This window comes from Phaenicophaeus curvirostris, chromosome 4 (assembly GCF_032191515.1).
Source record: "Phaenicophaeus curvirostris isolate KB17595 chromosome 4, BPBGC_Pcur_1.0, whole genome shotgun sequence".
NCBI lineage: Eukaryota > Metazoa > Chordata > Aves > Cuculiformes > Cuculidae > Phaenicophaeus > Phaenicophaeus curvirostris.
This window is the reverse complement of record NC_091395.1, coordinates 5,593,428-5,605,918: the sequence shown is the minus strand read 5'-3', so window position 1 is coordinate 5,605,918 and position 12,491 is coordinate 5,593,428. Positions and strand designations below refer to the sequence as shown.

The following is a 12,491-nucleotide window of genomic DNA, read 5'->3' as shown; positions in this document are numbered from 1 at the left end:
CGACAGGGAAACTACCCATCACTCTTGTTAAATGTAGAAAAAACCCTGTGCATTGACACTGGAATTTGCTGAGGCCTGAAGGTCTATTGCCACAGCTGCTGTCAAACAGGTTTTCTTGTAAAGAATGGCTCACTTGGCCTGGCCCCCAGCATGGTCTGATGCTGTCTGTGGGGTGTTTCTAGACCAAGCATAAAGATCTGTCTGATTCTCTAGGACTTCTGTTACTCATTCATTGCTGCTTAACTTGTGGTGGAGTTTGCTGTTAGCGAGGTTGCAAGGCAGGTTATGGGTTACTTATGGGTATGCATCATGAGGCTGCCTCTGGGTGTTTTTCCAGGTCCCTGTGTTCATGCTTTTCAGACTATTGTAGCCCTGAACCCTTAGTTCAGGTTCAGGTGTGGTTTTTGGTAGGACGATACCTGTTCTGGTCACTATCTTTGATAAATGCCATGTCCAACTGGCTCCTAAGTGTCGTTTGAGGGACACCTCAACATTAATAATTGGTGATAGCTTAAATTTCTACTTGCATTAGGAGAAGGTTTGAAACACACAAAGCAAAGGCTTTATGTGAAATATGCAGGTGTGTTAAACTTAACCTCCCTCCCTCAATGCCTAAGGTACCTTTTAGATAGTGCTTCCTGAAGTCTGTACTTGTTACTGTCCTCCTGGTTTGTAAGCAGATGACACCACTGTCTTTTCTGCATTTTCAGGTTGGCAAAGCTATAGGGTTTCTAGGATTCTGCTTGAGAACTCAGCTTTTGGTAGCTGCGAGCCTGAGTGGCATGTTTTAGTGTTGTCTGGCTGGTCAGAGTTGCTCATTCTAGGCCACATTTCTCCATTCTTGCTGATTTTCTTCAAAACAATTTTTTTTTTTGCTAACCCTGTGGTGAAGTGATAGTGCAAAATACCTATAGCAGCAAATGACATTCATTAAGAGGAATACAAAAATTGTCAAGTTCTCCACATAAGGTTTGAAAGCAGGTGGTGTTACTGTGTCTGCATCTCATGTGTAGGCATTATAGGACTTTGTCTTTGGGAGAAAGGGAAAGCTCTTAGTTTTAGAATAATATAAGCAATTAAAAACAATAAGAAAAAAATTAAGTGAATTAAGGGATGGTCCACATATTTTAAAATATATTTCTGTAGAAAATACAAGCTGATATATTTCTTTAGCAATGCGTTTCCTGATCTGAGAATAAATCTCTCCCAAAGAAGTTCCATACCCAGTGTTTCCCAAGGAGGTCAGGTTGAGACCTTTACAGGCTTATTTAGGTTCTACCAAGAGTCTTCCTTTGTGTACTTTACATTTACATGGATCTTTACATTTTTCCAAAATACATCATATTTATCTCCAGGTTTGTCTCTTATTTAAATCTCAATTGTTTTTGCCCTGTACTTCACCATTATTTAGGTCTGGCAGTTTTCACATTCGTGTCACAAGTATAAATGTTTACTGCTAGTGTAAGGTTTCATTTCAGTGTTTACAAGTGATGTAAGATCTGATAGGCTTTTTATTGCCTCTCTGAACTTCCTCACGTGTTCACTTTTCAGCATGTAGGAAATGCAGATCCAGTAAATTGGTAGTCGTGGGGAAACTTAACGTGGTCAGTACGTCTTACCCAAGATGCTGGTAATTCTAATGTATGCTTAGACACATGGACATGATCCACAAGAAGAAATGTGCGATATGTGAAATTCTGAAGTAAATCAAAAGTAAATCTGCCTAATTAAATAGGATATAAACAAAATGAGCATAAGAGAGACTAGATCCTAGGTAGGATAAAGGATTTTGAGTAGCATTTCTGTAGTCAACAAGTTCGCTTTGAGTAATGTACACCTGAAATCACTATTACACGTGAATTTAACCAAATAAGTAAAGACTGATGTTTCCTAAGTGTGGCTTCAGCCCAGCTTTAACTTGTTCCTGCCACTATGGAAAGAGTTAGTAGAACTCTAATTTATTGAATCTTAAGCTATGATTTTATTTGGGTACAGCAGCATCTAGATTATGTTTTTCTTGCTGTTAAGTTCATGTAATAGTCCTAAATTCAGATTTAAAAAGTTATTTGGAGATACTCCTGCCAAAGTCATTTGTATTTTACCCATGCAATCAATTTTACCAGGCTTACAGAAACAACCACGTGCACTGGTGCTAAGCTAATATACATAATGTATTTATATTTCTTAAGGGAGATAAAGGTAACTGCAGCAGCCAGCAGCAGTTAGCAGCTCAGATACTCTGCATTTAAGTATTTCCACCTGCTGTGGTTGCAGGGTTCTCTGTACACATGTTATTCCAGTCTGTTAAAACTGATGTCAAATGGCCTTGACAACTTGTGTTCTGATGTTTCTAATGCGAAGCATAATTTGCGTACAATCCAAGGTAGTCATTTATGGTTCAGTTACCCAGAGGCAGGTGGAATGTGTATTGCAGGCATTATTTTATTTGTCATAGCTGTTAAACTATTGAATTCCTCTCAGTTTTAACGCAGGGAAGTGAAAATCATCTCCTTCTAAGTTAGCCTACCAATCTTTTCCAGAATTCCAAGTCCTATTTGGGCTCTCCTTGGCTTTTCTTTGTTTAGAGGCAGGAAGGATATAAATCGTGATCTGTGTATTTCTATTTATACCTGGCATTCTTAAAAATGTAATATTAAATCACTGCTTTATCAGGCACATCCTGCCTCTCTCACTCTTCCTCCTCCCTTCCTCATTTATATCATCAATAAAAGAAAACACATGTAATCCTTCGGCTTTGCTGCCACCATAGTCCTGGCCTGGCAGATGCTTTTTGAACAGAGGGTGGATTTATAGTACTGGCTGTTGCTAACTCCTCTGAAGTCAGACTTATATGAGCTTCCCAATGACCTCCTGTTTCATTGACAGTTAGCAGGTTTTTCCCTTTTCTTGATGTTTTAAATTTGTCCAACTTTCGTTGAATCTCACTGCTGGTCCCTGTTGTCCTTCTGTGATGGCATTAACTTTCTTTCAGACTGCTATCGTTTTTATCTGTTTTCTTTCTGTTCGTGTTTAGAGCAGTGGTGGTTATGCCAAGCCGACATCATCTTTTCCATGTTATAAATGTTGCCTTCTCCAAGTGTTGTGCAATGGAAATTTGATATGAGGAGGAAGAAGGGAGAGAGAGAGAAAAGGAAAAGCAGTGTGTTTTGAAGAAATCAGTCTCTGAAAACTATGTAGTCTTCAAAACTGACAAAAAAAGTCTTTTTCTCTGGAGAGAAACTTAGGGCCAACTTTTGTTCTAGACAACTGTACTGAAATGGACACAAATGTGAATGAAGGGCGGCTTAGCCGAGTGGGGAGAGGGGAGAAGGGACTGCTGGGAATCAGAAATGTGTCTGCTGAAGTCACTGGAATGAACAGATGTAAGGAATGTAAAATTAGATCAAAGGCAGTTTTGGGTGAACACATGCACTACGTGTTTTGTTCACTACATATGTGAATTTGAATACAAATGCCAGGGGGTTGATTTGATGGACACTTTTTTGCCATAGAGAATAATAGAAAGAGCCAAACATAACCTTGGAGAAGGTACTGCAGCGCACGTTTGTGACTTCAGCTTCCCAGAGTTTATTATGGCTCCTTCTCCAAAATGAAACTCTGAAGTCAGTTTAACTCTGAAATGAATAAGATAATTACAATCAAGTAAACCTTTCAGATATCTGAAGAACAAGATGAGAAAAAGGAAGCAAGTACACCTGTTGCAGTTTGCAATGGTGAATGTTTTCATAGGTGTTTAAGGTATGGGCATCATCGACTTTACTGTGCACTTTCTGTGGAACACGCTACACAGAGAGGGGCTGTTTCTGTAGAACTCACAGAAAATCTGGTTTATGTTAACCACAATGCAGAACCAATTAAGGTGCAGCAGCCTGTTTTTCATGCCGCTTATTCATAGTTTTCCTTAGAAATTTCAGGCCTGCTTCATGAAGTCTTCAGTCAGTCTTCAGCAAAATTACTGGTGTTGGGAAGTTCTTGGTTTAAATAGTTATTTTTCTTTAAGATCAGCTGAGATTTTTTTTGTAATTTATTATGTTTTACTCCGTACCGAAGGATCATGGAAACGACAAGATTAAGATAATGATGAAAAAACACAAAGATGATAAACGTGTAAGGAGAATCCTGCTCAGGAAAGCTCATTAATGCCTTCCTTATAGGCTGGTTTGATTTTGTGCAGCTGGGCTCTGTGTGTTCAACCTGTGTCAGTAGAAAGATTTGTTTTGCATCATGTTGAAGTGTACTTTATTTATTTCATTATTTACTCATTTCTGAAACAAATTGCTGGAGTAATGCCTTTCCCTATATACACAGCTTACAACCTGGTTGTGGTGAGCAAGAGGATTCCTGCCACTAAAGGCAAATATGTTTCTGTCCATGGAACTGCCTTTTCTAGGAAACCTTAGGGGAGGGTAGCCCATCACAACTAAAGCCAAATGAAGAATCCAGTCTTCACCCCTGCTGAAATCTCTGTATCTGCAAAGAGCTGCCCTAAAGCAACAACTTGGGACTTACCCAGAACAACACTGCTTTATAGTCTTTCGTATTGCTTGTACAGTTTATGCTGAATATCTGGCAGGATTCAGCAGTATCTGGAGACCTAAGTGTCCCCTGCACGCTCAGAATGGGAATTCAGTAACTAGAGATTTTCTTCACTTTGCAGCTTTAGCCTCGAGCCTCAGTTGTTCCTTCTTAGCTATCCTCAGATCTCACACTGTTCCCCAAAAGACCATTAAGATTACTGCCTATTATTTGTTAATTCACAGACTTAGCATTTTTATTGCTTATTAATTTTCGGTCTGTGTTTTCTGTTTAATTGAGTAAAAAAAGTTTACTTTGTTGCCTACAGTATCCATCTTTAGAACTTGAGCAATAAAGAATTGGGGACCACAGAAAAAAATAGGATGAGAGTGAAATAAGTATAATTGATTCAAAATAAAGGTGCCTCTAGAGCATAAAATTTTAGTGAGGCAATGTGCACAGTGCTGTGTTATTAACTTTTTCATTTAAGTAGTTTACTTATATATTGTTTTCCATACAGTTCTTTTGTAACTTTAGTGGAATTAAGGAGGAATTCTGCGTTAGGGAAGAACTTAAAAGAAGAAAATCTTTAAGTGGTTTTCCATACCTGTCTCTATTTATTTGATGTCAATGAGCTTGCAACTTTTCTAACATTGTGTGTTACAGTAGCTGCTAACTAATAGTTCTAATAAAAATGCAGAGGGCTTGCTTGCCATCTGCATTACTTTAGAGATTCTGCAATGAATACGTGATTAACCTTCTGTCACCACTTTTCAAAAGAAGTTTTTTCTCTACCACAAGCTTTCCTTGTACCCACACTCCCTCTCCTCCCTTATTTCCCTGCTTGGAAACATGCTAACAAACCTGTGGTTTTTACAGACATCTTACTTGTCTTTATGCTTTACGCTTTTGTGGAGGATAAAGGAAAGTACATTGGAATTTTATGTTTCTGTACCTTTCACATTACAAAAACCAGACTCCCCAAATGGCTGGGTTTGAAAGACTGGAACAGATAATTAATTCATAAGTGGGTGTTGAAGTGGAAACTGTCAGGCCACAGCTTTCCCAGCTTTCACTTAATCATTTGAAAGTCGTTTTCTGTTGTTTTCACTGACTGTAATCCCTTAGAGAGAATATAAAACTTGCACCATCCAGCATGGAATTCCACTCCTTTAATGACTTGGGCTCTGTGTTGACTCACTTTCACTCACTTTCACTCGCTGTTGTCATTTCATACAGGAAAAGCCATACCAGTGTTCAGAGTGTAACAAGGCTTTCAGTCAAAAGCGAGGCCTAGATGAGCACATGAGAACCCACACCGGAGAGAAGCCGTTTCAGTGCGATGTGAGTTGATCTATCCCTTTGTTTCTTGACTTAAGCGCAGAAGCGGGACTTAACTGCAGTGAGACTACGGCCTTGCACCTATTGGCTGTGGCATAAAGTTACACTTCATGTGGTCTTTGATTGCCTAACCAATGAAAGACCATTCAGGGAATTTTATGTACCCTCTTCAGTTGCCAAGAGCGTTGCACACCCTTTTATTTTATGCTTTTGGATCCCTTGAGAGTTATTTTCACCATTATTAATGCAATTTAGATGTTGCAAGTTACAAATTTGTGCTGGTTGGGTTCCCGTATGAATTATATGACAGTTTAATAGTTAGAGATTAGCTTATACAGGAAAAGGCATTTAGTTCATTACATGGAATCCAAATGTTTGTGATGTAGCTCAGAGGCACAAGTATGAATTCAGAATTTCCAATTTCTGTTCGGTGACATCTGGTCTGATATTGTCAACATCTGCTCATAATTGTTGGGGTTTTGTTATTTTCAATGAAGAAATCGTGGATGCTGCCTACACTTGCGGCGCAGAGAGGCAGCGTATCAAATAATGCTTCATGGACTGCTGTCAAGTACTTTTCTTTCAGCATACCCTATCCTGTATACAGCATCTCTCACAGCTTTTGGAAGGGAAAGGGGGGCGGGGGGGCGGGACTGTGCAGAAACTGTTGGAAAAGAATGTCTTTAAGAATTATCAAATGCCAGTATTTCTGTTATTACTCAAGGACTTAGAGAATGGTATCAGAATAGGGCACAGATTTAGTATAGGGACTTTGTTTTGTGATACTGGCTCTGAATGAAGTTGTCACAAGGGAATCACCAGCTTTCAGTGAAGTCCTAGATACCTCAGGCTGAACAGTTGTAAATTTGTTCACAAATTTCTACAATTAAATGCAGAATTAGAATCACCACTTGGTGTGAAAGTCACAAAGGTCTGTTCAATCATCTGGCTTTTTGGCTTTTAATAAATAACCTGGTGACACTTCACTGGGGATAACATATGTCAATGTCATGAAAACTTTCCCCTACAATACGAGTCAGGACATTTGCTGTATTCTTTTGGGATAATCTTGGCATGGCTCTAGATAGTACTTTGAGAACTTCTGTAATTCCAAATCATTGTCAATAACTTTTTCAGCTTTAAGATTGCTGTACTGTTTATCAGCTTTTGGCTGGCTTGAAGCATAAACACAGTTTTTCCCACACTGTGGATCCAATATTCACTGGTTTTGGATGCACAGTGAGCTTTCTCAGACCAGTTTGGGGTGATGGTTGTATTTTTTTCTTTTTTTCTTTCTTAAATTGACAATAGGAACTGAATGAAAATACACTTCCCCGCTTCAACGGTTCCTTCAGTTTTCCTCATTAACTAGAACTGTGTTTTCCCAAGTCATAGTATTTCTCACAACAGCAGTAACCTATTGTCTGGTCGTAGTCCTTCTCTGAGCATTTTTTTGTAACTTTCATTTACTGGAGATTTTTTTTTTTAATATACTTTATATTAGTGCCATGTTTCACCAAATTATTCTTCAGCACTGGTCTTTTGCCAGCTGCTTTGCAGGGATTGCTGCCTTTTTGGGGTCTGGACGTGAACAGCAGTTGCCTCTAATGTTCATTCATAATGCTTTTCAGTTGCCCAGGTGTCTATCATGGTCTGCTGCTTCGTACATGCTTGGAGAGACTTGAAAATTTTGTTTTCAGTAGTTACTCCTTATTTCATCCACTGCTGCAGATGCTGGTGATGCAGTAAATGTCAGTCCAGAGCTGTGTCCCACATTGCACGTTACCAGATGTCCCAGTAGAAGTTAGAGGAAAACTAGTAGTGGACAGTTACAGAAAATGTACCTACGAGAGCCATGTATTGTTGACTCCTCAGTACCAAAGATTGCTTTTTACACTCATATATTCTCACCTACAACTTTTCATCCTGCTAAACATAGCTGTAGACTTTCTTAATATTTTTAGGTAATGACTGAATGCTAATTCACGGCAATAGTATCCACAAGTTTTTAACTGTGGAAAGAGATTTTGGGGAGGGGAGATAGTGTAAGGTTACTGCAGTGGTAGTCATTAACTGTCTTTTAGTTCTTTAATTAACAGGAAGCGTTAATAGCTATTCCATTCATTGCTTTCTCTGTATGTGCCATGTTCCTTCTTAGTCAACTTCTTGGAAGTTGTTTCTCTTACAAGCCCTTTGCGTGATGACTTCCCATGTCTGTAATCATTTTTGTTACTATTTTCTGGATTTTTATTCCCCATTTCCATTGCATGTTTCAAGGGATGAAGGCATGATTTCGGCATGCCTTTACTCATTAAAGTAATTGGAAAAGTCCATTAGTCCAATGCCCAGACCTACTGAGAGTCCTTTAAAAGTGAAAACCAGGCCATTTTTTTCAATTATAAACTTATTCATAAATCTAATGGTACAATAAGGAACAGTGAAAGACAGAAGGTATTGCTTTCGCTGCTAAAGGACTGCAAACAGAAAACTTTTGGCTATTGAAAAAAAAATGTGTATTTTGTGGGCTCAAGAACAGGGTTCACTTGAAAGCACACCTCTCCCCACGCAATATAAACTATTGTAGCCCAACTGTTTTAGGCTGCTTTAAGAAGAATTTTCTTCTAGACTAGGAAATAAAAGCTGTATCTGCTCTTCCTCTCTCACTCTCTTCCCTCTCAAGCATCTGGAATGGACATTACAGTATTGTGCTATGTGTGAAAGTAATTCTTGTACCCTGTTTGATGAAGATGCTACAGGTTCTTTCAGTGCCTTATCAGTCAACAAAAGCTTTTCAGAATTTACTGTTAATGACTCAAAGCTCTCGTGACCCACTGATAGCAGTGGAAATTGAGTATTCCTGTTTTAAGTTGAAAATTCTATTATATACCACATAGGAAACTGAAAATAACTGAAATGCAGAAATACAAAACATCTTTTTTTCCCCGTAGTATATTAGATTTCTGTCCTCTGAAGGCCAGTCTGTTTTTTACTGGAAGGCCAATTGAACTTCAGTTACCTCAGAGACAACAGATTGTTCTTCGGGGGCAGAAAGGTCAGATACTGCCTGTCCTGGTTTCTTTCAAGTACAGTATTTCCCTCCACTCTGCCTTTAGTTGACCCTACACTTACTTTCAAATGTCAGTCTTTTCCATCCTCCCTACTCCATTAAAACTTTGATCATTTTGAAGAGATTGATTAGACTTCGAGTACACATTAGCAGATATAGCTGTAAATATATAAAATGTCGTCTTGCTTCTAAGATTGAAATATGAAACAAACTCTGAAAAAGAACCTCAAAACTTTTATGCATTAGCACAGCACAAGATGTGTCATAGCTTTAAGTAATGGTCCTGTGCATTCCATGCTCTTTTTGAAGAAGATGGGTAGTAGAAGATTTAAATTGAACGTTAGGAAGAAATTCTTCATGATGAGGGCAGCGAGGCACTGAACCAGGTTGCCCAGAGGAGTCATGGCTGCCCCTTCCCTGGAGGTGTTCAAGGCCAGGTTGGATGGGGCCTTGGGCAGCCTCATCCAGTGGGAGGTGTCCCTGCCCATGGCAGGGGGTTGGAACTAGATGGGCTTTAAGGTCCCTTCCAACCCAAACCATTCTCTGATTCTAACAGAACTTGCTAGAGCATTGAAGGAATATCAGGATGCATCATAACAGCTGTTAAGTGAGCATTATAAATAAAAAAAAAAGTGTAATTTAAGACTGTGTTATAATCTGTTTACTTTAAAAATGAAGATGTATGTGTGAGATGCATAGAACACGTATATATGTTGTGCATGTATATCACTGATCAGCTTCCTGGCTTCCAAGAGACATGCCATGTTTACAAGAATGTGATACTTTTAACGTGCTGAGAGTTGGGATCAAGCATGGTAGTTCTGAGTAGATCAAAGTTACGAGTTTCCTTTGTGTGTTCCGTGGAAGAGGAACAGGAAAAGGTTCTTGGCAAAAGCAGTATGAAGACCTGACCAGTGGATGCTGTAAGTGACGCTCACTGTTGCATAACAAAAGGACAACTGTTGCTTGGGCCTGAAAGAGGGAATTATACATTTAGGGAAAAAAGTTAGTGAGTTACAGTCGCTGTATAAAATTCCACAGTATTACATCATGTCCTAAATCAGAAAATGTTCCATTACAAGAGCACGCATGGTGTTCTTGTCTGGGGAAAAATTACTTTGGGTACAAAACTTGCCTCTGACAGTTGCCCTTTTTATGGTTGTTCTATGATTTTGCCTTAATGGGCATAGAACACAAACTGCAGGTTGAGATTATCTAGTTGGATTGTCAGCTCAATTTGTCTGTCTTGGCTTTGGAAGGAGTCAGTAATCATTCAGCATTTTCATTGCTAGTTTGACATCAATATGAATTTAGAACTCTGTTTTCCTAGAGAGGGGTTATGCTGGCTTCCCTGAATTTCGTCTGCATGGAGGACATTTTAATCTGGAATGAACCTGGAATTCTAAGCATGCAAGACTGTGGATGTCCATTCTGATTAAATTATATGACTCTTGCCTGTTTCTTCTGTCCAATTAGGAGCATGCTTTCTATTGTTCTTTTTCTCCTGAGAATTGCATGCATACAGTATGTATCTGACTGAAAGGTGAATGTGAAGATAGAACTGCACGATTTCAATTGACTTGATGTCCTGCCTGCAGATTATTAACTTTTCATTCTAACTTCTCTTGGCTGAACTTATTCCTAATTTTTTTTTTTTTTTCCACTTCACAGTGCAGGAATTTTTATAAGGCGTGATGGTTTTAGCATGACCGAGTTCCTCGTCTTTCTATCCTTTCATTCAAATAGCAGACTGGACTGCTTGGAGTGCAGTGGAGGAAGGGAAGCAGCACAGCAGATAATATAGCAAAGGAATTACACCTTCTGTTACCAGATGCCTTCTGTTTCCTTGGCCAGGCAGAGGAAGACTGGAACAATGAGGTTTCTTCTCTAATAATTGCCAACCTTTCTTGCAGTCTTCAGAGCCTTTCTTCTCACTTCTCCCTCCTTGTAAGTGAGCAATATGAACTGATTGTTTAGGAACCACAGGTGTCATTCTGGAAGTCAGAAAGGAAATATTTCATTTGAGGTTGAATTCACAGGGGCTTCTGATGTTTTGTCATAGTTTTTGCTGCATCTCAGATCAAACAATAGGTTTTAAAAAAATCCTGCAGTGTAACTGGAACACCCATGTGTTGATCTCTTGAAGACTGGATCTTTCCAGCACCCTCTTTTTTTGCCCCTGCCTTGTGCCTGTGGTACCACTGTTAATGTACCACACAAAGATACCACACAGAGTAATAATCTTTAAGGTGCTCTCTGAAGGAGTTCTTCTTGCAAAGACCAGCTCATTGGTGAAGTATTGCAGGTATGTGGCTGTGACCTCAGCGATGTAGCATAAGGAGCATTAATGCTTGAAGTTCTAAGACTTCTTTTGTCTTTGTCTTGGCTTCACTGCCTTAGGTTTGTGATCTGTCCTTCAGCCTGAAGAAAATGCTGATCCGACACAAGCTGACTCACAACCCCAATCGACCGATGGCTGAATGCCAGCTTTGCCACAAGAAGTTTACAAGAAATGACTACCTCAAAGTGCACATGGAAAATGTCCATGGTGAGACTGACAGCTAATTACAGTGTATGTGAGAAGAATGGATCTCATGTTCCAAAGTGCTCCATTTTTATGTGTACAAACTCCAGACTGCTCACCTGGCTAGCAAACATAGGCAAGAGAAACGACTGTAATGTGTTCATGTATTATTTTCCTCACTTTTTTTTAAAAGATATTAATAGGTTAAAAGCCAAAGACAAACATTCACTTGAAATAAAGCATAGCTTGAAAATGAGAAGTTGAAGAGAAAGGAACTTTGGGAGATTTTATCTGTATTTAAAGAAAGAAAAGCAAAAACAAACTTTAAGAAGTTCCGCATTCTCAAATACAGCCTTAGAAACTTGGATATTGGTAGCATTACCTGGAAGTCGTGCACATCTGGAACTGAACCCTTGGCTGTCTGCAACTATATTTTTATATCTAAGCTTCAAGACTTCATTAAAATTCTTTAATATGAAACCATGCAGAATTTGTCATTCTAATTGAGTGCTGATTGCATCCAAGTGCATTTTGCTCAGATCTTAATTCTGTTTTTTATTGTAACATGATTTTGTCTCGTTTTATTTCCAGCTTTCTCATTTCTAGATGGAACTCACCAACTTTGAATTGGTTCTTGAATTGGGTATGGAAACAGAAAATCTGTCACGTTAAATATTTGTTTACTATATAAGCATTGAGAAGACTGTTTCTCTGGTTACATGAAACAAGACTGAAGGGCAAACTTTAAGCAATTTAATTAAAGTATTATGTTCATTCCCATGATTGTGACTGGCAAGGCAAGTGAAAGACATCCTAACAGAGTGGCTTGAGCAAGTACAGTCACATAGTTAACATGTTTTCAGTTTCCTGGGGAACAGCTGATTCCCAGAATGTTTCTTCCTGCTGAATCAGATGCCCTGGATTTCTTCAGCCCATTTAACTGTCTTTTGTTTTCTTAATTCTGTTAATGTGCACTGGGAAAAATACTGTTTTACAATGAACTAACAATCAAATTCTTCACCT

At 38.9% G+C, this 12,491-nt stretch overlaps 2 protein-coding genes across 10 annotated transcripts in view; one reads left to right on the top strand and one right to left on the bottom strand.

Annotated features, from left to right (window-relative positions):
- RPL7L1 (ribosomal protein L7 like 1) overlaps positions 1-12,491 on the bottom strand; it is a 304,157-nt gene that overhangs the window by 49,593 nt on the left and 242,073 nt on the right. The window lies entirely within an intron of this gene.
- The window catches only part of PRDM5 (PR/SET domain 5), a 112,885-nt gene that overhangs the window by 68,428 nt on the left and 31,966 nt on the right, over positions 1-12,491 (top strand). For 5 of the 9 annotated variants that reach the window (XR_011337297.1, XR_011337296.1, XR_011337299.1 and 2 more), the window contains one exon: positions 5,776-5,880. Coding sequence is in view for 5 of the 9 variants with exons in the window: in XM_069855190.1 (XP_069711291.1) it covers positions 5,776-5,880 (105 nt within the window). In the remaining 4 variants the exon portion in view is untranslated. Of the gene's footprint in view, positions 1-5,775; positions 5,881-11,344; positions 11,654-12,491 lie in introns of those variants that run through there. The other 4 variants (XM_069855186.1, XM_069855187.1, XM_069855191.1 and 1 more) reach the window with 2 other exon arrangements.